Source organism: Lynx canadensis, chromosome E1 (genome assembly GCF_007474595.2).
Source record: "Lynx canadensis isolate LIC74 chromosome E1, mLynCan4.pri.v2, whole genome shotgun sequence".
In the NCBI taxonomy this organism is placed as follows: Eukaryota; Metazoa; Chordata; class Mammalia; order Carnivora; family Felidae; genus Lynx; species Lynx canadensis.
This window is the reverse complement of record NC_044316.2, coordinates 17,543,931-17,569,276: the sequence shown is the minus strand read 5'-3', so window position 1 is coordinate 17,569,276 and position 25,346 is coordinate 17,543,931. Positions and strand designations below refer to the sequence as shown.

At 51.5% G+C, this 25,346-nt stretch overlaps 2 protein-coding genes across 3 annotated transcripts in view; one reads left to right on the top strand and one right to left on the bottom strand.

The window, feature by feature from the left end:
* Nucleotides 1-643: 643 nt before the first annotated feature.
* On the top strand, nt 644-6,642 carry TRAF4 (TNF receptor associated factor 4). Its single transcript, XM_030294966.1, has 7 exons — nt 644-802; nt 3,741-3,792; nt 4,400-4,504; nt 4,575-4,736; nt 4,824-4,985; nt 5,083-5,238; nt 5,515-6,642. The coding sequence occupies exons 1-7, from the start codon at nt 660-662 to the stop codon at nt 6,145-6,147; spliced, it is 1,413 nt and encodes a 470-aa protein (XP_030150826.1). The 5' UTR covers nt 644-659; the 3' UTR covers nt 6,148-6,642.
* A 2,144-nt stretch (nt 6,643-8,786) lies between these two features.
* The window catches only part of FAM222B (family with sequence similarity 222 member B), a 77,055-nt gene continuing 60,495 nt past the window's right edge, over nt 8,787-25,346 (bottom strand). The window contains exons 2-3 of one of the 2 annotated variants that reach the window (XM_030294965.1): nt 23,289-23,410; nt 8,787-12,701 (exon numbers count right to left, since the gene is read on the bottom strand). In XM_030294965.1, coding sequence (XP_030150825.1) covers nt 11,095-12,701; nt 23,289-23,370 — 1,689 coding nt within the window. In that variant the 5' untranslated portion in view covers nt 23,371-23,410 and the 3' untranslated portion in view covers nt 8,787-11,094. The remainder of the gene's footprint in view (nt 12,702-23,288; nt 23,411-25,346) is intronic. The other variant, XM_032591235.1, reaches the window with a different exon arrangement.

Sequence of the window (25,346 nt, the reverse complement as noted above, 5' to 3'; positions counted from 1 at the left end):
TGGTCTCTTCAGGGTTGGGGGTGGCGACACCCCAGGGCTGGGCAGGGCCGCGGTCCGGCCTGGGGAGGAATGTAGGCGCAGCCTCAGGCTGGGGCCGAGGTTCCTCTGGCCTAGCGCCCAGCACGGCTTCCCCGCGCCAGCCGAGCTCCCCAGATCTGGTTGCCAAGCTTCGGCTGCCTAGCACCTGCAAGCTGGTGTCCCGGGCCCCTAAGGCGACACGTGGCCCCCGAGACTGAGCTATACACTCGGGAGAAGGAACCATTGTGGCGCGGCCCAGTCCGGCCACCGGGGCCCTCCGCCCCATCCAGCTTCAGGGCCTCCCACCCCTGGGGAGAAGCGGAGCCGCGATCTCCCTTCCGAAGGGGAGAGAGGAGCCCGTACGCGGTTGGAGGGCGCGAGGCTGGTCAGCCGCCCACCCCGCAAGCCGCGCGCCCGCGAGGTGGGTGGGAGCGCGAGTGTCCGGCGCTAGGACCGCGCGGGCGCGGCTCCACCCCCTCTTCCGGCGGGCGGGCTCTTGGGCTCGGGGGCTGGGCGCAGGCCGCGGCCGCCAGTCGGCGCCGCCCGGAGCCGGGAGCGCGGCCGGAGCGAGGCGCGGGCTGTGGGGCCGCCGCGTGCCCGGCCCCGCTCGCCCGTGCCTGCCGCCCGCCCGCCCGCCCGCCATGCCCGGCTTCGACTACAAGTTCCTGGAGAAGCCCAAGCGGCGGCTGCTGTGCCCACTGTGCGGGAAGCCCATGCGCGAGCCTGTGCAGGTTTCTACCTGCGGCCACCGCTTCTGCGACACCTGCCTGCAGGAGTTCCTCAGGTGCGGGCCGGGGGTAGCGGGGAGCGGCCGGTAGCGACGGCGAGGGGGGACGACGCATGGGGAGGGGCCCGGGCCGGAGACATGCCGGGCCTTTGTCTGCGCCGCGGCTCCGTGACCTCAGGGGCGCCCACCGTGACGTCAGGGGGTGGCGGTGACGTCAGACCCCGAGGGAGGACCCCACGCACTAATCCGAAGGGGCCTGGGGCCCACTGGCGCCCGCGCCCGTTCGGAAGAATTCCGTGCCAGCCTGCGGGGTGGAGGTGGGAGAAGACGCCCTTCCTGACCCGTGGCCGGCCCTCCCCCTCACCTGAAAGCCGGAGCGGCCTCATCCTTGAACTTTGAATCCTTACGGGAAGAGGAGGACAAAACCCTCTGTCCCGGGCCGTACCTTAAGCCTCCGGAGTTTCCGCCCATCTAACCTCTTCTGATTCTAACAATTCGAGAACGGCAGCTATTGTTCTCCCATTTCACAGATGATGAAACGAGAGATTCAAAAAAGGCTGCGGCTTGCCCACGGTCACACAGTTACTTAAAGGCTTAACAGGGTTTTAAGTCCGGGCTGCTTTTGGTCCCACAACAGTGGGAGGACTGTGACGGTACAGATCGCCCCTGAAGCAGTGGAACCCCTTGGGTGTCCCTCCTTGCCCCTGGGGATCTTCAATACCGCGGGGCGTCTATAAATCGTTAGGGAGGGGGTCGCACCCTGAGTGTTACTGAACCAGGTGGCCCCTTGGCCCGTGGGGCGTTTGCTGAGTTCTGGGCACCCTGCGGTGTCCTGAATCTAACGCCTTTGCTGGGAAATGCTCACGTCAGGTGTGGGGAGGCAAGACGAGGGAGCCCTCATTCCTGGGGAGGTCGTGCCCCAAGAAGAGGTCGTGCTCCCTTTTCCCCAGGGAAAAGCTAGGTCAGCCACTGCCGCCTGTCTGGAGGTTGTTCGCTGAGGGGTTCTAGGGGCGCAGGCAGGGAGCGCTTCTGGGGCTCCTGCCTTCAGTGCTGCTCCCCTCCCTCTCTCAGCCCTCCGCAGCCCCTAGCTGGCGGAAATCTCAGCAGGCCCTTTGTTTTCAGTTCCCCGCAGCCCCGGCCGGCTCCTGCCCTCACATATGCTCCTGCAAGAGCTGCTGTGCTGCCCCCTCCTCCTTTTCCCTCACCCTCCTCTGTCCTCCCTCCTCCCTTCAGTGTACACACATACTCCCCTACAGACACACAGTCCCATTGTCTTCCGCGGCGCCCTACCCCGGCCCTCTGGTTTCCAGATGAGGCCAGCTGAGCCCCTGCCCCCACTCCCAGCTGACCCACCCCGACTGCCTGGGAGGGGGCTGTCAGGCCGTTTCCCTCCACCTCCTCTGTCCCTCTCCCCAGCTTCTGCCCCTCCCCCTCCCGGAAATCCCCTCTTCCTCTCCCACAGCCCCCTCCCCCCATCCTGTTTTCTCCCCTGGGCCTGGGCCTCCACTGCACCGCCTGGAGCAGTCTTGGCCCCTGCTTTCCCCCCCCCCCCCCCCCCCACTGCCTCCGCCCCTAGAGCTTGAGCGATGCTGCTGAGGCCCCCGAAGGAAAGAAGTGGTTGAGCAGGCTCTGTCCCTCACCACCACCCCTTATCCTACAAGCAAGGGTGTCCATAGCCCCCGCAGAACCTTTGTCCTGGCGGGGCCCCAAGCTGCTCCGACTAATCTTCTGCCTGAAGCCTGGGGACTTGCCTTAGTCCCCTCCCTGTCTCCAAAACCACTAAATCAGCACATTCCTGAAGCAGCCCAGCAGACCCCTCCCGCATGGCCCACCCCCCTCTTTCCCCATTCCTGCCGGGGCTATTACTCAGGTTGGTCCAGGAAGGCTGGTTGCCCTGTGGGCACGGGCACACCTCTTCGGTGCCTGGACACGTATTGTTCTTGGTATTGGCGGCATGGCCGGTGGTGGTAGTGGGGGTCAGGGGAGATGGGTGCTAGAAATCCTTTGGGCAGCCGGGGCACGGACTGCCCAGGTCCTACAAAGTTCTGTCGTGGACAGGGCTGCCGTGTGGCTTCCGCTTCTGCCTTGATCTCTGCCTCCCACCTACCTGACTCAGACCTGCCAGGAATGCCGTGCCTGAGGGCCTTCAGCCCTACTGGGTGAGCCCTCGCTCTGCTCAGGCCATGCCAGGTGTGTGTGACTGGTCCTGGCTGGGGTCAGCAAGGGCATGTTGGTAGAAGAAGGCGTGTCAGTGGATTCGTTGGTGCAGGGTCAGAAAGCTTTCAGCGCGTGCCCTGCGATGACCATAGTCTTGGCTGTGCTTGCTTGGGCGGTTTTTGTCGCCCCAGCCTCTCCTCGGTGTCTGTGGGGTAGTAGAACCTGTGTGAGGCGGGGAGTCAGACCGACGTCCAGCCGCTGCCCCCCCCCCCCGTCTCGGTTCTTTCATCTGCAAAATGGGAACACGCAGCCCCTTGGCAGAGGCAGGTGGTCAGGACTGGATGGGAGTGTGAACAGTGACTTAGAGTGAGCCTCTCCTCCTTGCTTTAGGAGGCACACCCTCACGGGAGGAGGGAAGGGATGGGGTAAAGTGGCCCCAAGCTGATCTTTGTCCTGGGTTCTGGGACGAGATCCCTGCTGGGGGCCGGGCAGCCCTGGCACTTCATCTCAGCACTCACCCCCTGCCGCTGAAAACTTAACAGGGTGGAGGGCAGGTGTCCTGTCCCTCTCCCAGTCCAGCTGCCCTCCTGGGGGGAGGGGTACCAGCTGCCACCTGTTGGCCAAATGCTGTCTGAGGCAGCTGTCTGTCTCCAGTGGGCCCACAACCCTCTCCCCAGGACAAGAGCTAGGATCTTCTGGGGTGCTAGGCAAGTGGGTACCTGCAGGCCTCTGGCTGAGGACAGGTCTAGTGAGAGGGAGGCTGCCCTGGTTGAGGGGTGGGACCTGGGTTCTCCTTTCCCATAGCTGGAGCCTGACTCTGTCCCCTCCCCCTTCACAGTGAAGGAGTCTTCAAATGCCCTGAGGACCAACTTCCTTTGGATTATGCCAAGGTGAGTCCACAGTGCCAGGCAGAGGCCCCAGTTACAGGCTTTTGCCCTTGGTGGAGGCTGGAGCTGCCGGCAGCCAGTTGGCTCAGGGCCAGTGTCAACCCGGTCCTGTGGAATCCTGTGCCCCCACAAAGGTGGCCCCTTCCCTCCCACCAGGCCAGTTTGCAAATGAGGCCAGTGTTTGCCCTGGAGGGCAGGCACAATGCCCGGCCTGTGGGGGTGCCAGGGGGTGCACAGAGTGGCTCTGTGCTCGCAAGCAGTGCTCCCCTCCCCTTTGGGTGGCAAGCCAGGCCCCTGGCTGAGGGCCAAGACCCCTCTACCAAGAGGAAGGAAGCAGAGGATGCGGAGGCTGCCCGGAACTGAGCAGGCTGATTGGCTGCTGTTCCAAAAGGAGGGAGTGTCCCGTGCAGGCATGTTGGGGACCCTGGTATCCAGCTTTGGAGCAGACACCACCTGCTCTGCCTTCCATCCCTCGGCACAGAGGGGACTATAGCTCAAGAGAGGCTGTTACCGACTCTTAGGTAGAGCTGGCCCGTCTGGGGGTGGTGGGGGTGGAAACTGGGGACTGTAGCGGGCTCTGACCCTGCCGGGTTCCTCCCCGTCTACCCAGATCTACCCAGACCCAGAGCTGGAGGTGCAGGTGTTGGGGCTGCCTATCCGCTGCATCCACAGTGAGGAGGGCTGCCGCTGGAGTGGGCCGCTGCGCCACCTACAGGTGAGTCTCCGGTGGGAGGGAGGGGGCTCCCCCTTTCTTGGCAGGCACTGACCGTCTCGCTCCCCCACAGAGCCACCTGAACACCTGCAGCTTCAATGTAATCCCCTGCCCCAATCGCTGCCCCACCAAGCTGAGCCGCCGGGACCTGCCTGCACACTTGCAGCACGACTGCCCCAAGCGGCGCCTCAAGTGCGAGTTTTGTGGCTGCGACTTCAGCGGGGAGGCCTTTGAGGTGGGTGGGGCCCGGTGGAGGGCGCAGGGTGAGTGGGGCGCCTGGTGGCCCAGGGATCCCTTCAGTCGGCCTCTCTGGCGTTTCTAGAGCCACGAGGGCGTATGCCCCCAAGAGAGCGTGTACTGCGAGAACAAGTGTGGTGCCCGCATGATGCGGCGCCTGCTGGCCCAGCATGCCTCCTCTGAGTGCCCCAAGCGTACCCAGCCTTGCACCTACTGCGCCAAGGAGTTCGTCTTTGACACCATCCAGGTGAGGCCCTCCCTGAGCCGCGGGCCGTGGGGCAGGTGGCAGGGTGGGGGTGGGGGTCAGCCTATTGACCGCTGTCTCTCCGCCCCTGTGGCCGTAGAGCCACCAGTACCAGTGCCCGAGGTTGCCCGTGCCCTGCCCCAACCAGTGTGGCGTGGGCACGGTGGCTCGGGAGGACCTGCCGGGCCACCTGAAGGAGAGCTGTAGCACCGCCCTGGTGCTGTGTCCGTTCAAAGACTCCGGCTGCAAACACAGGGTGAGATGCCCCTCCTCTTCCCTGTCTGTCCCCTTCTTAGTCCTTGAAGCCTCAGATGTAGACCAGGCCCTCTCTGGTCCCTGCCTTGCTGCTCTGAAGCCTTCGGTCCTTCCTTCTGCTGGCTGGCAGCGGCCTCCCAAGTGTCCTCTACCGTCCCCAGTCAGAGCTGGGTGCCTGCAGCCCCATCGCCGCTCCCCTCTGTCCCCTGTCTCCCCTGGGCATGTCCCTACTGATCACTGTTCTCCCTTCCCCCATGGCCCGGGGCTTTGCCAACAGTGCCCCAAGCTGGCTATGGCCCGGCATGTGGAGGAGAGCGTGAAGCCGCACCTGGCCATGATGTGTGCCCTGGTGAGCCGGCAGCGGCAGGAGCTGCAGGAGCTGCGGCGAGAGCTGGAGGAGCTGTCGGTGGGCAGTGACGGCGTGCTCATCTGGAAGATCGGCAGCTATGGACGGCGGCTTCAGGAGGCCAAGGCTAAGCCCAACCTGGAGTGCTTCAGCCCGGCCTTCTACACACACAAGTATGGCTACAAGTTGCAGGTGTCTGCGTTCCTCAATGGCAATGGCAGCGGTGAGGGCACGCACCTCTCGCTCTACATTCGCGTGCTGCCGGGTGCCTTTGACAATCTCCTCGAGTGGCCGTTTGCCCGCCGCGTCACCTTCTCCCTGCTGGATCAGAGCGACCCCGGGCTGGCTAAGCCACAGCATGTCACTGAGACCTTTCACCCTGACCCAAACTGGAAGAATTTCCAAAAACCGGGCACTTGGCGGGGCTCCCTGGATGAGAGTTCTCTGGGCTTTGGTTACCCCAAGTTCATCTCCCACCAGGATATCCGCAAGCGAAACTACGTGCGGGATGATGCGGTCTTCATCCGTGCCTCTGTTGAATTGCCCCGAAAGATCCTCAGCTGAGTGCAGGCGGGGCTCCAGGAGAAAGGGGGGTGGAGCATGACCTCAGCCAGGAACTGGCTGAACCTGGAGAAGGGGCCGGACCCCCTTTCAGCTGCTTCTGCTGCCCAGGTTCTGTTCCCCCTCTCCTCTTCCTTACCACCCTCAGGTGCCTCCTATTGGTGCTTCAGCCCTGGCCCCCGGGGGGAGCAGGTCTTGGGGTCATCAAGGGCTTGGAAAAAGTGATCCCAGGGCCTGTCTCCTCTCCTGGGCAGGGAAGACATGCCTTGGTGCCGGCCACACTCTACCCAGGACTGAGGCGCCTGCTGGTGCTATGTCCCAAGAGCCATAGTGGGGGGTGGGAATGGGGATGTGAGGGGTAGTTCAAAGAATCTGTCTTGAGATCTGATTTCTCTTCCCCTTTCCCCAGCTGTGCCCCCTCTGGTTATTTATTTACTTAGTGCCAGGAGGGCACGGCAGGGGAGCCCTGGTTTTTAATAAATCCTGAATTGTATTTATTAACTTGGTTCCAGCCTGACTTATCTGGGATGGTTAGGGCCGCCTAAGGCTGGGCCCAACAGGGAAGGCGCGGGGCCAAGGTCGCCGTGCTGCTTGCCACTCTGCGCTGCTGGATCGCCCTCTGGCGGACGACAGGGGAACTGCACTAGGCTTTGTGCGGAAGACAGTTGCCTGCCGCTGCCATCTGGTGGTTAAATGGGGGAGGTGCATTTTACGAGCCTGGAGTCCTTGATCCATACCCCACCAAAGACTACTTACTGCTTCTGCCCCCAGGCAAGTCTTTCTTGGTATAATGATCATAGCTGTCGTGTAGCAGACACTCCTAAGCACGAATGTACATTATTCGTTTAATACAACAAGCAAACGAAATCGCTTCTATCGCCATACTAAAAGGACGGCTCAGTCGGCTGTAGTGAAGATTTACTGAGACGATGCTTGTTCCCAGCGCAAAACGTGCTTGACAGAATGTTAATCCAACTCCAAAGCCCAGCCCATACCCAGGGACTAGGCTGAGCCGAGGGCCTTTTGAAGGGTATTTGGATTTTCTCATCCATGTTCATTTATTTTTCATACAGCCCTCAGTGAGTGCCTGTGATTATCCACATTTGATGAAATAGGAATAGAGGAGTGAACTGATTTCTCAGTGTCTTTCAGCTGGTTTGGGACAGGGCCTGGATTCGGTTTTAAGCTCTAGCAATCCCTAGTAATACAGCTCCCTTCAATAATGGCAGCAGAGTTGGGTTTGGATCCTTGCTGTGCTTGCTTTTTGCCAAGTTGCTTAGTTACATGGGGCACCGTTACTCTCATTGGTAAAATGAAAGTAATCCTGTTTACCTAGACTTGTAAACTTTACGATTAATCAGCATAAAGTCCCTTACTCTTATTGCCTGGCCCTGTGAAGAGGCCCGATGTATGGCAACTATTATCTACTAAGGAGAAGGTTCAAGGGTGGTAGTGTTTGCCTTTTCCACCCTCCCACACACAGGTTGAGGTGGAAAGACCCTTGACATTCAGCCTGGGGAACTACCAGCTTATTAGCCTTCAAAAGGTCAAATTCACTGATCTAGGGGGGAGATGGGGCCCTGGCTGCCGGCTGGGAAAGATGGCCCCTTCTCCAGATAAGCCATCTTTGGCACAGCGATGCCTGGAAGCCCGCAGGGAAAACCACCGGCTACCAGGGGCTCCAGCAAATGCCTTCTCTTCAGCTCCTGCGGCAGGTAATAGGCGACCCGGCCGGCATCTGTCTCCCAAGAGAAGCCGAACATCCTCGGTCAAGCTTGGGCTCCCTCTGCCGGCAGGACCGTGTCACTGCACCACTCCAGGGGCGCACTGACTGGGAAAGCCGGGTGGTGCCTCCCAGAGTTGCCCCCACACCCAGGCCTAGACCTCATTCCAGTGCTGTTGCAGACGGTCAGAATCGCTATGTGGAACTATGCAAAACCTGAGGTGCTGGTCTCCCCGCGCATCTGCCCAAAGAGGCCAGGCAGAGCTGGGTTCACCTGTCTACTTAGCTGCAGGACCGTGGGCCGACTGCGGGTAGGGGACCCAGGTAGAAGGCTTTCTTTCACAAGGATGGCGTGAGGAGTAAAGGAGGCAGGGGCACCTTACAGAGAAGGGCGTGCTCCGAAGGGAACTGTACTTTCAATTCCATCAGTACTCGGAGGGGCCACTTTGCAGGTCACAGATTGCGGCACCTATTATCTCCAGCTGTCAAAGGCCCTCAGAAATCCCAAAGTGGTGGAGGCGGGAGAAGGGGAGGGAGGGGCGTTTTAGTCTTCGGCTGGCTCATCAGCAAAGCAGATCCTGGTTTTTCAACGGTCCGTGGACTGAAAGTGGCAGCACATGGAGCCTGTAGAGCGGGGCGGTAAACCACACTTTCCCACGGGTCCCAACACGCCCCGAGCGCCCCGCCTAGGGGAGGCCCTATCACGTGCCGGCTGCCCAATCACTGCAGCACCTGGTCTGGCATCACAGACTGGGAGGCTTCCGAGTGGGCCCAACACTATAAGGGCTCGCGTCCTACAACTGAGGACCCGCTTCTCTCGTGGAGAGCAGGCACGTCAGAAATCATTACAAGAAAAGTCACCTCAAACATTCACAGCATTCAACGAATAGGACAAGTTCTGGTGAGTTTTTTCTTTTTACTGGTTTATAATAATCTTAAAAACCCCATCACACCCATAAACCACCACAGGTGAGCAGATGAGGGAGATGGAGAATGAATGCTACAGTATGTGGACAGTGTAGGGAATCCGGGTATTCCCTAGGGGCAGCGTGGGATGGAGGCAGGGAGTGTGGATAGGAGGCCCTGGCTTGGACCCTTATTGCTGGTTGGGGGTTGGCTGGCAGAGGGGGGAGGGAGGCTCAGGGTGAACTAGGAAACATCTCACACCAAAGGCAAGGGCAGTGGGGGGTCGGGGGGGGGAGAGGGGCCACAGTACATTTTTCCATGCAGACTAGGGGTGGGAGAGCTTCAGAGATTTGCACCCCTACACAGGAAGAGATTTGAGGGTTTGAGGTTTGATTTAAAGCCCCCAAGTTGGTGTCCGGTCCCATTTCCTAAGATAGCAGCTCACCTTTTGGGGAGAGGCATTGGAAAAACTCACAGCAAAAATATCTGGTTTGGAGATCAAGCAAGGGATAAGGGGGGACGGTGGGGTTCTCTCAGAGAAAGTGAGAACCGGAGGGGACCCTGGGTGAGACGGTGGCGGTGAAGCCTTGGGAGAAGGCGCTGCGCCAGAAGCTGCAGGTGCTCCTGAGGGCTCAGGGACAGGGAGGTACCAGTGTTCACAGACGGCAGGAAAATAAATTAGGACTTCATGTTGCTATCATTTGGCATAACACAATCAGGCATTTTTTTTTCTTTTTCTTTTTTTTTTCTCTTTTTAAATATAAGGCAACTTGCCAACACATAATTTAAAAACTGGTCTTCAATCACATTGCTTCAGATCACTAGAGAATTTCTGGCTAAAGAACAGTGGATAGTATAGTAAACAAAACCCCAAATCTTAAATAAGAACATCAGCTCACATTCCCCAGAGACAAGAGGAAAGGTAAGGGCTTATTTGGTTTAAAAAAATAAAAAGAAAAAAAAAAAAAAAAAGGCAGAGCCCAACTTTAACAGAAGGGTGCAAAAAATTACAAAACATGATCTAAATTTAAAGTTACAGAAAAGTTTTAAATTTCTAGCCAACTAATTGCCACTTGGGAATGAAACACGTTGAGCGTGGGGTGGAGGATGGGCACGTGACAGATGGGCGCGGGCAGGAGGGGCTGCTTCCAATGTAGGTCCGCCTCCAGCTGTTAGAACCATGCTCATTTGGTAAAGGAAGAATTCAAAGAGCTTAAGGCTTTGTGTTTTTTTTTTTTTTCTTTCTTTCTTCATTATACTGAGGGGCTGCAAAAGGAGGTGACTAGAGGGTGAATGTACCTGTGGGGCCGCTCACACAACGCTACTCAAACCCACACTACATTCATACAGAAACAGGACATTTAAAACTTACAGTGTAGAGCAATATTCTTAGCCAGTGTAGAGAACCAAATGCATTTTAACTTTTTTTTTTTTTTTTTTTTTGGTGTTTTTAATTCCGAACTCCAATGTGATCATCCTTTCTTTACCTACCTAATTCCTCAAGATCCTATTTTGTTTTGCTTGTGTTTTTGGAGGGGTGTGGGGGATGGGAGCAGCAGGTGAGTTGGGAGAGAGACAATAGTGAGAAAGGGATCTTGGGTGTGCTGGACAGTTACTACCTTTCTCTAGGGCTGGAAAGGGGTGTCAGGAACTAAGATACCAACACAAAGACACATTTTTCCCCCAGGTCTCAAGGCTATGGCCAAGTGCCTACAGGGTGCCCTTGAATGTAGCAAGGGCAAATGCAGTGACTCTGGAATCCAGATTTAAACAAAGCCCTGAGGAATGGAGAGGGGTGGGAGGAGGTGAAGACTGGGTCAGTTTTGAGATCTTTGGGTGAAGAAGGAATTAACTTCCAGAGCACTTGGGAAGTCTGGGTTCTTAGTCCCAAAGAGACAGAGGCAGACAGGGAAAGTCCTAGCTTAAGGGGCTGGGCACCTACGGCCACCTCACCTAGGGCCCTTCCTTACCCCACACCTCAGTCCTAAGGAAAACGGGCAGAGATGCAAGAAAAGGCAGGAGGTGGCTGGGGGGAAATGGTCAAGGTGGAGGGACTGACAGGCAGTAGAGACAAAAGCTTGGAGTTGGGATTAGGTCCTAACATAAACCCAGAAGTTGCTGGGGATGGTGGAGGGGAGGGTGAGGGCACCAGGGGATCCCCCGCTGTCCTCAAATAGATCCCACCAAATTCCCTTTCTTAGACCTCTAAGAATGATCACATTGGAGCAGCGAAACTCTGAAACTATCCAATTACTCAAAAGTAAGTCTAAACCTAGGAGGGTGATGTATGACGTGTAGCTTGTGGAGGGCACCGGGGCTACCTATCTATACCCAGGGTGCTGAATATGAAGATTTCGACTATCTGCGGGATCAGGGGCTCGGTTGCCAGGGGCTCGGTGGGCCTTGCTCAGCATAGCCAGGCTCTGTTCTCGAAAGCAGGCCTGCTGGAAATCCCCGCTTAGGTAATCCACTGTTTGCATCAAGCTGTTCTGGGTTGCCACTGGACCGCCCCCGGCCCCTGCTCGGTAGTGGGCCCCAGCAGCCGTCCCACAGTCAAGGGGTGCACCCGTGGGCTGCCCACCGTGGAACGGCATGGCGAGGTCCTGAGACCCCGAGCTGTCGCTATTGGGAGTGGGCAGAATGTTGTTCCACAGGGGTTGGAAGTAGTGACCATTGGGGTAGGCCAGTGGGGCCGCCAGGCCGTTGACAGGTGGGGATGGGGTTGGCTTCTCCAGGGGTGGCTTCAGATGGAAGGACTGTGCCAGGCAGAGTTCCTGCGGGTAGGCAGGGGCCTTGCCCACAAAGCCAGGCCCTGCCAACTCGCGTCCTGCTGCGTGCTTGCCTGTCAGGCCAGGGGCCGGCGTCCCACCGGCCTCACTGCACATCTGCTGTAGGTGGGCCAGCTGGTGCTGGTTCCAGGCGACTGGCTTGAGGTCGCTAGGGTAGCCAGCAGGGGCTCGAGAAATGCCCGTGGGCAGGTTGACAGGGCCTGCGGCAGGCAACGCGGCTGTGGCCGCGTGGGTGTGCTCCATGGGATTGACCACACATGAAGGCATTGGCGTGGGGACGCTGTGGGTCGACACCCGGGTGCTTGCATTGATGAGCAGACTGCGACTAATGGGGCTGGGGTTGGCGATCTGGCCCTCACACACTGAGGTAGTGCTGATGCCTGCCCTCGTCTGGCAAAACTGGTTGATCTGGTGCACGATGCTGCTCAGGTCCGGGGGCTGGCTGTGCTGCAGGGTGGCCGCCATTGAAAGGGGGATAGTTGAGGTAGACACGGTCACATTCGGGGGGGCATCTGAGTCTGGCATCTTCCGGCCTCCATGCAGCAAGGGATTGGGGGGGTGCTGGAGACCCTGGTGAGACAGGGCCTGAGGGTGGACCAAGCCCTGGGTTTGGGCCATGGGCTGAGGGTGGCCCAGGCCCTGAGGCTGCTGGAGGCTCTGAGGGTGGGACAGCGCCTGGGGTGGCGGGATACCCTGAGGGTGCTGCAGCGTCTGGGGAGGGGCATGGGCCAGGGTCTGTGCATGCTGCAGGGCCTGCTGGCGGGCCAGAGCCTGGGCCTGGGGGTGGGCTAAAGTGCTGGGTGCCACAGTAGCATAGGGCGCCACTGGGGGGTTCATGATGGCCTCAGGGAGCAATCGGGCTCGGGTGCCGTCAAAGTCCTTGAGTATGCTTTTGGCTGGCACTTTGACAATGGCAAGCAGGCCTGCCTTGGTGGCTGCCTGAGTCGGGTAGGGGCTGTAGCGCTGGGCTGATGTGTCGAGGCCGTTCACAGTACGACGAACGTGTTTCCGCTGGGGAACCTTCACACTGTTGGGGAAGATTTTTATAGTCAGTGGGTTGTTTGCGACCTTCTTAGCATACGCGTCCAATTCGGCTGGGGTAGGATAGTGAGCAGCTCTCATTTTCTGTGTAGTGTCCCCTAGAGAGAGAGAAGGGTAAGGAGAGCAAAGAAGGAGAGGGAGCTCATCAGTGCCAAGCCAACCAGCCCTTCTAGATTCCCCTTTTGAGGGCCTATGGTGGAGTAGGGGTTAACGAAGTTATCCCTAGTCTTCATTTTAGACCCGGCCTCACTGAGCCCCCAAGTAACAAGCACTGCTAACATTCAGTCAGCGCTCACAACTAGCCAGGCCTTGTGCCAGGTGACAGGTTCTCGGTGAATCCTCGCTACTGCTTTAGAAGGTGGGTACTATCAGGCTTCTCATTTACAAATGAGGCCACCAAAGATCAGAACAGCAGAGCAACTTTCAAAGTCCCGGATTTTGGAGAGCCTGAACTTGGCCAATTCTCACAGAAGTAACTGAAGGTTGCTCCTCTAAGTGGAAATCTCTCCAAGTTCCTACCTGTTGGCCTCAGTAGTGAAGGCTCTAGGCAGACGCTCTGGTAAAGAGGGTGCCCGGAGTGACTGCCCTTCAGTCTGCAGTGGCCGGTGAGGCAGCAGCTTTCTCTTGTGCCTTGGCAGCTGGGGCACCGTACCCACTGGGTGGGCATCCTGGCTCAGCAAACAGGATGTCTTTTTTTTTCAGGAGCAGAGGAATAAGCTGCCAAAATCCCTCCCCTAGCCTTATGTCACAAGTTCACTTTTGTTTACAGCTTACCCTCGGCCTGACTGGGTGAAGATCAAAAGGCTTTATTTATTTCCTCGTGGGGGGTGGCAATAATGACAGGGCAGCAGGGAGGGAAACTGAAAAGAAAGGTTTCAGAGAATCTTTAAGTCCTGAGTGCCAAAAATAGTCTGTTTGGCCCTTGTCAGCTGTCACTTTCCAAAATGAAAGAGGAAAAACCTGCCTGCCTTTGGAGATGGCGGAAGTACCCACTCAATGCGCCTCATTAATGTTAACAGTTTCTTTGTTCTCATCTCCAGGGGCCACCCAGCAGGGGGCTCCAGCGGATGTTGGACCTCCAGTCAAAAAGGAAAAGGTTCTGAGAACAGGAGCTCTTTAAGGATGCCAGGCTCCTGCAAAGGTCTCAGCTCTGTTTTCCCTCTCTGAGGTAGGGTTTCTCCCAAGTGTACACAGAAGGTGCCTAATAAAGGCTTGCTGCGTAAGTACCCAGTCTGCCCAAGCAGAAGGAAGGGGCTTGGCTGGGAGCCTAGGCTCAGCTAGCTAACTCCCACCCTATTTCCTTCCCTTGCAGAAGGCAGCCAGGATAGAGCAGGGAACAAGCTGACTGAATGCCCAGCTTGTGGCCTCAGCTGCCTTGGCCCAAGAAGACCCCATTCAGTCACGTCACTGGGCATCAACTGCAAGAGAAGGGGGGCAAAGAGTGTGCCAGAAGGAAGAGGGCACAGCTGCCCTCATTTGGTGGCACTGCTGGTTAGCCTGCCAGCAACTGCTTAGAAAATGCTGCTCTTGGAGGCAGGAAAAAAGAGAGCTGACATCCACAAGGCACAGCGAGATTTGGTCCCATGCTCACCAATGGAGAACTTAGCAAAAGAGTACAGAGTGGAAAAGAGCTGTGCTGTTAGGGGCACCACGCCTCGAAGTAGCAAGGACTCACACATGTTTAAGTTCTACTTTATTAACTGTACAGGTTAGACGCTCAGTCCACAAATGTTCGTTAGATGACCGATTTGAAGAAGGTCTTAAAAGGATGAATGTGACCGTGACAGTTGAGGGCAAGAAGGGGAGGGAGGCAGAGAGGCCCAGAAATTTCCTATCCACTAGGTATTACTAGCTGGTGAGCAGAATCAAAGCCCTGACAGCGGAGTGTGTGTTCCGCTGCTTCTTACAAGCCACTGACCCTCAATGGGCTTCAGTCTCCATAAAGTGGGGCTTTTTTCTGACCCTTGTTACATTCTCCTGGACAAGAAAATACCAGAAGTCTGGGATCACTGAGACATAGTCCCTCAAGACACCAGAATTCCATTAGAAGCTGCCTAGGTCAGCCGCTGCACTCGGGTGTCTGGTCAAAATCAACTGAACAACTCTGGGCTCAGCTGAGTAATGGCAGTCAACAGCTGCTGGGTTTTAGTTCAGACAGGTAATACAGGTCTGCCTCTGGGCTTTCCTCCACAGTGGTAGGTTTTTCTCCTTGAAGACCAGGTGTGAGAGAGAGGTATACTGGCTTACTGAACAATCGAGTTCCTTTGTTCCAAGTCAGTACCAACTCTCGGGGTGTTTTCTTTCTCCTAGCAGAGGCAGAAGGTAGCTTGGCCTGATTCAGGAGTATGGAATGGGACACTTACACCGGATTGGTTCTCTTTTAGTTCTCTTTTCCCTGTTTCTGCTGATGTTGACCATGGTGATGACAGTAGTCAGATAAAGGAATCAGAATCAAAAGAAAATAAGGGTGGGAAGGGTGGATACAGGCTACAGTATCTTTGTTTTGAGAGAGAGTGTGAGAGCGCACGCAAATCCCATGAGGGGCAGAGAGAGAGAGAAAGGGAGAGGGAGAGACAGAAGCGGGGCTCAAACTCACAAACTGTGAGATCATGTCCTGAACCAAAGTCAGATGCTTAATTAACTGAACCACACAGGTGCCCTACAGTATCTTCGTTAAGGAAGAATCTCAAGGATGAGATAAGTATATTGGACACAAAAAATTGGCTACATTCTTGGAATACAGCACCACCTACCTCACGTACCAGACTTGAGCTTAGCACTTAAAAAAAAAAAAGTTTTCTTAACACTTTCTTATCTCAGTCCCACAAGGGCACCCTGGATGCTTGCTTTCTTCTGTAACATCTTCCCTTAATTAAGGGTACAGCTAACACAAATACCATGGCTTTGTAAGCAACTTATTTACTATTTTTTAAAGTAAGCTCTTTGCCCAAGTGGGCCTCAAACTCACAACTCCAATATCAAGAATCACATGCTCTACCAACTAAGTCAGCCAAGGTGCCCCTGTAAGCAACTTATTTAAATAGCTGGTACCAAAGGTGTCATCAATGGGGAATAAGGCAAGGTAGAGAATAGGGAATCTGTGGTTAGAACAAAGTTAGAGAGATCCGGATTCAAGTACTGGCTTTATTATCTGACTACTCAGGGTCTGTCTCAGTGACTCTTCATTTATAGATTAAAAAAAATTTTTTTAAGTTTACTATAAATTAGTTGGCATATAGTGCAACAATGATTTCAGGAGTAGATTCCTTAATGCCCCTTACCCATTTAGCCCATCCCCCCTCCCACAACTCTCTAGTAACCCTCTGTTCTCCATATTTAAAAGTCTTATGTTTTCTCCCCCTCCCCGTTTTTATATTTTTGTTTCCTTTCCCTTAGGTTCATCTGTTTCTGTGTCTTAAAGTCCTATATGAGTGAAGTCATATGATACTTGTCTCTAATTTCGCTTAGCATAATATCCTCTAGTTCCAACCACATAGTTGCAAATGGCAAGACTTCATTCTTTTTGATTGCCAACTAATACTCCATTGTGTGTGTGTGTGTGTGTGTGTGTGTGTGTGTGTGTATCACATCTTTATCCCTTCATCCACTGATGGACATTTGGGCTCTTTCCATACTTTGGCTATTGTTGATAGTGCTGCTATAAACATGAGGGTGCATGTGTCCCTTCAAAACAGCACACCTGTATCCCGTGGATAAATGCCTAGTAGTGGCAATTGCTGGGTTGTAGGGTAGTTCTATTTTTAGTTTTTTGAGGCACCTCCATACTGTTTTCCAGAGTGGCTGCCCCAGTTTGCATTCCCACCAGCAATACAGATCCTCTTTCTCTGCATCCTCGCCAACATCTGTTGTTGCCTGACTTGTTAATGTTAGCCATTCTGACAGGTGTGAGGTGGTATCTCATTGTGGTTTTGATTTGTATTTCCCTGATAAGTGATGTTGAGCATTTTTTCATGTGTCTGTTAGCCATCTGGATGTCTTCCTTGAAGAAGTGTCTATGCATGTCTTTTGCCCATTTCTTCACTGGATTATTTCTGTTTCGGGTGTTGAGTTTGATAAGTTTTTTTTTTTTTTTAAGTTATTTTTTTTTTTCAATGTTTATTTATTTTTGAGAGAGAGACAGAGGCAGAGCATGAGTGGGTTGAGGGGCAGAGAGCGAGGGAGACACAGAATCTGAAATAGGCTCCAGGCTCTGAGCTGTCAGCACAGAGCCCAATGCAGGGCTTGAATCCATGGACAGCGAGATCATGACCTGAGCCAAAGTCGGGCAGTCAACTGACTGAGCCACCCAGGCCCCCGAGTTTGATAAGTTCTTTATAGATTCTGGATACAAACCCTTTATCTGATACATTGTTTGCAAATATCTTCTCCCATTCCGTTGGTTGCCTTTTAGTTTTGCTGACGGTTTCTTTTGCTGTGCCGAAGATTTTTATTTTGATGAGGTCCCGATAGTTCATTTTTGCTTTTGTTTCCCTTGCCTCCGGAGACGTTGTTGAGTAAGAAGTTGCTGCAGCCAAGATCAAAGGTTTTTGCCTGCTTTCTCCTCGAGGATTTTGGTGGCTTCCTGTCTTACATTGAGGTCTTTCATCCATTTTGAGTTTATTTTTGTGTATGGTGTAAGAAGGGTCCAGGTTCATTGTTCTGCATGTCGCTGTCCAGTTTTCCCAGCACTGCTTGCTGAAGAGACTTTCTTATTCTATGGGTATTCTTTCCTGCTTTGTCAAAGATTAGTTGACATACGTTTTGTGGGTCAATTTCTGGGTTCTCTATTCTGTTCCATTGATCTGAGTGTCTGTTCTTGTGCCAGTACCATACTGTCTTGATGTTACGCTTTGTAGTATAGCTTGAACTCTGGGACTGTGATGCCTCCCTGCTTTGTTTTCTTTTTCAAGATTGCTTTGGCTATTTGGGTCTTTTCTGGTTCCATACAAATTGTAGAATTGTTTATTCTAGCTCTGTGAAGAATGCTGGTGTCATTTTGATAGGGATTGCATTGAATGTGTAGATTGCTTGGGGCGCCTGGGGTTAAGTGGCCGACGGCTCAGGTCATGATCTCGCAGACCGTGAGTTTGAGCCCCGCGTCAGGCTCTGTGCTGATAGCTCAGAGCCTAGAACCTGTTTCAGATTCTGGTCTCCCCTCTTTCTGACCCTCCCTCATTCATGCTCTGTCTCTCTCTGTCTCAAAATAAATAAATGTTAAAAAAAAATTAAAAAAAAAAGAATGTGTAGATGGCTTTGGGTGTAGTATTGACATTTTAACAATATTTATTCTTCCTATCCAGGAGCATGGAATATTTTTCGTGTGTGTGTGTGTGTGTCTTCAACTTCTTTCATAAGCTTTCTATAGTTTTCAGTGTATAGATTTTTCACCTCTTTGGTTAGATTTATTCCTAGGTATTTTATGGTTTTTATTGCAATTGTAAACGGGATCCATTCCTTGATTTCTCTATTGCTTCATTGTTGGTGTATAGGAATGCAACCAATTTCTGTGCATTGATTTTATATCCTGCAACTTTTGCTGAATTCATGAATCAGTTCTAGCAGTTTTTTGGTGGAAACTTTTGGGTTTTCCATATAGAGTATCATGTCATCTGTGAAGAGTGAAAGTTTGACCTCCTCCTGGGTGACTTGGATGCCTTTTAGTTCTTTGTGTTGCCTGATTGCAGAGGGTAAGACTTCCAATACTATGTTGAATAACAGTGGCAAGAGTGGACATCCCTGTCTTGCTCCTGATGTTAGGGGGAAAGCTCTCAGTTTTTCCCCATTGAGAATATTAGTGTTGGGTCTTTTGTACATGGCTTTTAATGATCTCAAGGTATGATCCTTCTATCCCTACTTTCTTGAGGGTTTTTATCAAGAAAGGATGCTGTATTTTGTCAAATGCTTTCTCTGCATCTATTAAGAGGATCATATGGTTCTTGTCCTTTCTTTTATTGATGTGATGAATCACGTTAATTGTTTTGCGGATATTGAACCAACCCTGTATCCCAGGTATAAATCCCACTTGGTCGTGGTAAATAATTTTTTTAATGTATTGTTGGATCCAGTTGGCTAATATATTGTTGAGGATTTTTGCATCCATGTTCATCAGGGAAACTGGTCTATAGTTCCCCTTTTTAGGGGGGGTCTCTGTCTGGTTTTGGAATCAAGGTAATGCTGGCTTCACAGAAAGAGTTTGGAAGTTTTCCTTCCATTTCTATTTTTTGGAACAGCTTCAAGAGACTAGGTGTTTAACTCTTCCTTAAATGTTCAGTAGAATTCCCTGGAAAGCCATCTGGCCCTGGACTCTTGTTTTTTTGGGAGATTTTTTTGATTACTAATTCGATTTCTTTACTGGTTAAGGGTCTGTTCAAATTTTCTATTTCTTCCTGTTTCAGTTTTGGTAGTGTATATGTTTCTAGGAATCTGTCCATTTCTTCTAGATCACCCATTTTATAGGCATATAATTGGTCATAATCTCTTTTTATTTCTGAAGATTAAAAAAAATTTTTTTTATTAAGTATTTATTTTTGACAGAGATAGAGTGTAAGCATGAGCTGGGGAGGGGCAGAGAGAAGGGGAGACACAGAATCCGAAGCAGGCTCCAGGCTCCAAGCTGTCAGCACAGAGCCTGACGCAGGGCTTGAAATCACGAACGATGAGATCATGACCGAAGTCAGACGCTTAACTGACTGAGCCACCCGGGCACCCCTATTTCTGAAGATTTTTTTTTTAAATGTTCATCTATTTGAGAGAGAGAGAGAGAGAGAAACAGCAGGAGAAGGGCGGCAGAGAGAGAGGGAGACACAGAATCGGAAGCAGGCTCCAGGCTCTGAGCTGTCCGCACAGAGCCCAATGCAGGGCTCAAACTCACGAACCATGAGATCATGGCTTGAGCCAAAGTCAGACGCTTAACTGACTGAGGCACCCAGGCGCCCCAGTCACTCTTCATTTATAAACAGGGATGATACCTGCTGGTATACCTCATAGAACCACTAAGATCAAGAGATTCAATGAATAGGAAAAAGGTCTGAGAACAGGAACCATGACTATTGAAAGTTATTATTCAAAGATAGTAGGTATGGTTGAGTGTGTGCATAGACAGGAAAAAGTAACCTGACCAAGAAAGCCCACTGGTCTTGAGTCTGGGAGTTAAATGCAGCAGAAAGCACTGCTGTCTATGCCAGGGATTGGGGGAGAGTGGGCAATCTCCCTGAATCCCAGCTTCCCCACAGGGGCCTCCCTGTTTATTCTATTTTGAAGGTCAGAAGATGCAAGTACCATATGCGGCAGGAAACTATCAATAGGTGGGAGATGCCCAGGCAGTGTGTTTCAAACACTGGCTTTGGAGTCTGACCCGAGTATGACTTCTAGCCGAGTTGAACAGTAATGTGACACTGGCAAGTGCTACTCTATTCCTTCTCCTCAAAAGAAAGATGAGAGTCTCTCATATGGAATCATTGAGGAACGAATGAGAACAAAGATAACAATGCTCAAAATACTGCCTGGCATACAATAAGCACTCAACAAATATTAACTAATTTCTGAGATTTCTATGGGTTTATCCAGTTACTGGGTCAATGCACCATTTCCAGGACCTTCCACTAGGGGGCGGACAGGCACAGAAAGTAGTAGTGAAAGTGGGTGATTCTGATGTTTGTCTCAGGCCCTGATACTCTACAATGAAGGAGGTCAAAGTTGTTGTCTAAAAGATTATTTGAGGACCAAGAACCTTTGGTCATTTCAGCCATTCAACCAGAAATATTACGATATACCTGATAGTGAGCTGGGGAAGGAGAAGCAGAGGCTTGGGGTTAATGGGGGGGGGGGGGGGGGGGGGGGGGGGGGGGGTCCAAAAAACACATTTTCTGGTGAATTGGGAAAAGATGGGTCAGAGGAAATTTTGCCAAGTAAAGTTCCAAAACAGCTGAGAACTCTCAAAGCAAGTGACAGCATGGAATATAAAACCTAGAAAAGTTCTAGAAGGGTATCTACCTAACCCCAACTGTGGTCCTGTATCAAATGCAAGAACCACCAAAGCCAAGATGTTCCTTAATCCAGACTACCCCATGGCAGGATGGGAAATGCGTTACATTCTCCTACACACACAGAAAAGGAAGGGGAGGTGAGAAAATGTTGGAGTCAGAAGGGACCAATTCTGTGATTCTATACATGTGGTGGGTTTAGCCTGAGGAAGGCAATTAGCCAGGTGACTTACAGAGCTGGCCAAGAAGCCACATGTCCCGTCTCTCCTGCCTTGAGCTCTTACAATATAAAGCACAATAATCTATAAACATCTGTGCCCCATCCCCGCGCCCTCCCCACCCAATACGAAGCTCTGTGTTTCTAACAACTTGTAAGACCCTCCTGAGGATGAGGGGCAGGGAAAGAAGAGCACAACTACAAAACTGGTTCTCAGGTCTCTATGCTAAGAAGCCTGGCTTTGAGTGGGTCTTGGTGCCAGCTCCAAAAGGGTAGAGTTTATGCTCCATCTCACCTTAAATGCTCAATGCTAACGGCTCTAAGTCATATGGCAGAATTTGTTTTCTTCTACATTTTGGGAGAGGTGAAAAGAAAGCAAGTCAGCTTAAAACAGGTTTTCTTCTCTGCAAAGGCTTGTGTGTAGTTAAGGATAGTAATCAAGTGAGACAAAGGGATTCCAATACGCTATTCCCCAGACAAGCCTGAAACCAGGGAAGGTTATTGCAATTCTTTTTTTTTTTTTTTTTTTTTTTTTTTTTTTTTTTGGGACAGAGAGAGACAGAGCATGAACGGGGGAGGGGCAGAGAGAGAGGGAGACACAGAATCGGAAACAGGCTCCAGGCTCTGAGCCATCAGCCCAGAGCCCGACGCGGGGCTCGAACTCACGGACCGCGAGATCGTGACCTGGCTGAAGTCGGACGCTTAACCGACTGCGCCACCCAGGCGCCCCACAATTCTTGAATACTGATTTGAGGACAGTGGTTGGCAGATACTTTGAGGCTGCTTTGGGAAGGAGTGTAGATCCGAAGTCAGCACCCAAGATAAAGCTGCCTATTTGCCTTTCTTCACAAATGGCTCACCCTTGATACTCCATCTCTGGGTAAAGCTGTTTGAGTACACGAAGGAACTTGGAAGCAAGGTCAGCGAGCTACTCTGTCATGCTTCTAAGTAAACTCCCTTATCCAGTTGTATCCCTGGAACCCCAGAACCAATCAAAATGCAGTTAGCATGCAGATTTCAGTGGCCAGGGAACACAGACAACTTTATCACCCAAATATCATTTATTGAGAGAAAGATGGGGAGGAAAGCTGGTACAACATAGCATAGCTTGCCTATTGGGTCAGGCAGCTACAGGAGGAAGACTGTTAGTTTTAGCTTGTCATTACAGGAATTGGAATCGTTGGCCAAATCCCAGAATTCATCAGGCTCTGGGTCTTACTCTCCTTCAAAGAAATGAAGTCAAGAGGCTAGACCATTTTTAACTTCTGAAGATGATCTCCCCGAGCAGGGTTCAGCAAACTACTGCCTGTGGGCCAAAATATAAAATATAGCTGCTGTGTTTTTGTAAAAAGTTTCATCAGGACACAGCCACACTCATTTGTTTACGTGTTGTCTATAGCTGCCTTTGCCCTGCAACAGTAGATGCAACATGGACCCCAAAGCCTAAAATACTTGCTTATCTGGCCCTTTACGGAAGAAGTTTACCAACCCCTGCCATAAAGGATTTGGGTAAAGTGCTGAAGCACCTTTTCTATTAAAGGGCAAGCCTAAACGCCTCAGTGATTTCCCCTTTTGCTCTGAAAGGAAGGTCTATCCCAAATTTAGGGCCATTTTTATACTTGAAGACACTGTACATGGTAATGAGCTAGGAATAGAATCTTTTCCTTGCACATCATTGTAGTGCAGGGACAGAAGCCAGGAAACTGGGAAGATATGAGGCCTAACGCTCCAATTCCAGCCAGTTTAAGACAGGAATCTGGGGCACCTGGCTAGCTCAGTCAGTGGACCATGTGACCCTTGATCTCCTAGATCTTAGGGTCATGAGTTCAAGCCCCACGTTGGGCACAATTTACTTTATTAGATTCCTTTTTTTTTTTTTTTTAGTTCTCAAAAGCTCAATCTTTTGGGCAAGTTTATTAGCAGGAGTATACCCAGAGAGACTGAGAAAGCTAGCTCCCTATCCCTTCTGTAGGTGAAAGCTTCTTTACTTGTAAACTGAGGTCACTGGCTCAGCAGACAGCAAAGCCAAAGGGAGCTGTTTCCATAGTAGAGAATGCTCAGAGTCCAAAATAACAGAAAAGGGTCAATAGTTTATTTCTAAGATACAGTAAGTAATCAAGACTGTGAGTTTTCATTCAATTGCTCATGGGGGTTCAAACTGAAACACGTTTGAAAGGTGATTATATATATATATATATATCTCCCTGTAAAACCCCTTACGGCTTTGGTGCTCAACAGATAGTTAGCAGCAACAATTACAATTAAGATGACAGACACTGGGGAAATCTAGTATTTAAGAGGATCTCTCTGATTATAAAAGCGTTCACATTGTGGACAAGTTTTGTAGCTGCTTTCTTGCTGTCTGTGAAGAATATCTTGGAAGTACCAAAGTTCACAGTCAACATACCCCTGATGTTCCCCTGGGATTACTCAAATGTAGGGACAAAATAAGGATTACATCCTACTCCGGGATCCAGATTACTTACATTTCTGAAGTCCAGTGTTCATCTGCGTGTGAGGAAGAAGCTGAAAGGACAGGTCACCTGGCCCTGGTAGACAGGCTAGCATGGCAGACTGGCATCAACACAACATGAGGCAGTCACTCACACTGCAATGAACACAAAAACAAGGTCATGGAATACAAGGCAACTCACTCAAGGAAGATACCAGGGACACTGGATATGAGCAGCAGAGGCCCAAGTTTAGATAGATAAGCAATTTAATTAGCAGGATGTTGGTTGAAAATATATCTACAGCAACAATTTGCCCCTGTTACTATGGCTAAAATTCTGTTTCAGTCAGCACAGAAACATGGGCCACGAGGGGAAATAAAACCTGGAAATACCTAACCACACAAATAACTGGAGAATAAGGTGTACTGGTAAAGTCTTTTACGGTTCATAAGCTTTACATGCACTCTTGGCATTTGCATTTCCTGTAGATGGCCTCTCCCTGCTGCTTTTGGATAGGCCCATGGGGTTGCTAGCTAGATACAGGACATTCTAGCTCTCCTCTGTGTCCCAGCTCCTAAGGCAGGAGCAGAAAGGCTAGGGCAGATTCTAACGGAGGTGAAAGGAAAAATGACTTCTCCCTGAAAATAGAACAGGGTTCCTGAAGAGAGCTGGCCCTAATAGGGCCTGGCTCAGTCTATTTACGGCCTGGTTGGGCAGGGGCAGTCAGACATTTCCAGAGGCAGTACAGTATACGAGTTGCAGAGACACCCAAAGTCCAACTGGCTATGGCAGAAATCTGAGCTACTTTTATTAGGAAGAAGGGGCAAAGCATCCTAGGAGACACAATTAACTACTGTTAAAGCAAATTCTGTTTGTAAGTTTTCTGAGGATTTACCTTTCCTATTGTCTACCACACAATTAGTCTCCCTGGACCCCAGAAAGAAAAAAAAATTTGCATTGTTCCAGAGTAAATCAGTGAGGTAGCAGGCTGCCGGCAACCCTCTCTAGGCAGGTAATCCTGACGTTATGTCAAGATGGCATGGTTTCATCTGTGGTGTCTACCAACAAGACCTGCCCAAGAGAATAGACCTGATGTGGCCTTCTGTAGGGAAGAGCAATGCAAGCTCCCTGTGTACCAAGGACCAAGCTTTTTCAAATAAATATCTTATGCTAGAATACATGAAATACCTTTCCCAAGCTGCAAAACCCAGAAATCAAGGTGGCTATGTTAAAGCTTTAATCCCAACAAAAGCGGAGTGGGGGGAAAGCTCAAGTGTTAAACAAAGACCGCAAACCCTCTTTCTTTCTCTCTGAAGGGCCCTCTCAGCTATGTGAAACTACCTGTCACGAGGAGTATCTGAGAGCTCCAGCTTGCAAGGCCAGGTAGCTAAAAAGACACTTTGTAAAAGGGGCTGCTCAAACTGTGTCTAAGATAGCAACTGCGGAAAGAACTGAAGATCGAACGCTTCAATGAGAATAGAGCTGTCCAAGAGTTCTGGCACAGATTCAGCCTTTTCAGGTCTCCGGTGGGTGGGATAACAGAATGTACACAGGACGCCAACTGCAGCGCCTCAAGAAATAAAAAGGCTTCTGTCGGGGTCAAATGACTGAAGTACAGTTTACAATCCCTTCTCTTGTGAATGCTGTTCTCTGTTTAATAACCTCTCCCCTATGGTCCTAATGTAGGAGAAGGCAAAATCCAAGGAAAGGAAGGGAATTAACAAATACTGGAGCCTAATATGAAATGGGCTGTATGAGGGGCTTTAGTGATGTTTTCTCAATTAGGTCTCCCAGGCTTTCCTGGAAACAGGTGGTAATTCCACTTGTCACCTGTCATCTCATCATCTCTCACCTGGATTACTACAATAGCCTTCTAAATGGTTTCTCTGTTCCACCCTTGCCCCTATCACCCAATCTACTCTCCACACAGCAGCCAGAGTAATTTATTTGTTTAATTAGAAAACTTATCAACTCAAAAATCTCTAATGATTTTCCATCTCACATAGAATAAAATTCAAAATCCTACCAGGTCCATAAGGCCTTCCATGATCTGTTACTACTCCTTCTCTGACCTCATCTTCTAACCTTCCC

Bases quoted from the DNA above. Each gene is read 5' to 3' on its own strand.
- TRAF4 (XM_030294966.1), top strand. From the start codon at position 660: ATGCCCGGCTTCGACTACAAGTTCCTGGAGAAGCCCAAGCGGCGGCTG. The intron at 803-3,740 runs GTGCGGGCCGGG...CCCCCTTCACAG, and splicing joins TGCCTGCAGGAGTTCCTCAG to TGAAGGAGTCTTCAAATGCC. The intron at 4,737-4,823 runs GTGGGTGGGGCC...TGGCGTTTCTAG, and splicing joins TCAGCGGGGAGGCCTTTGAG to AGCCACGAGGGCGTATGCCC.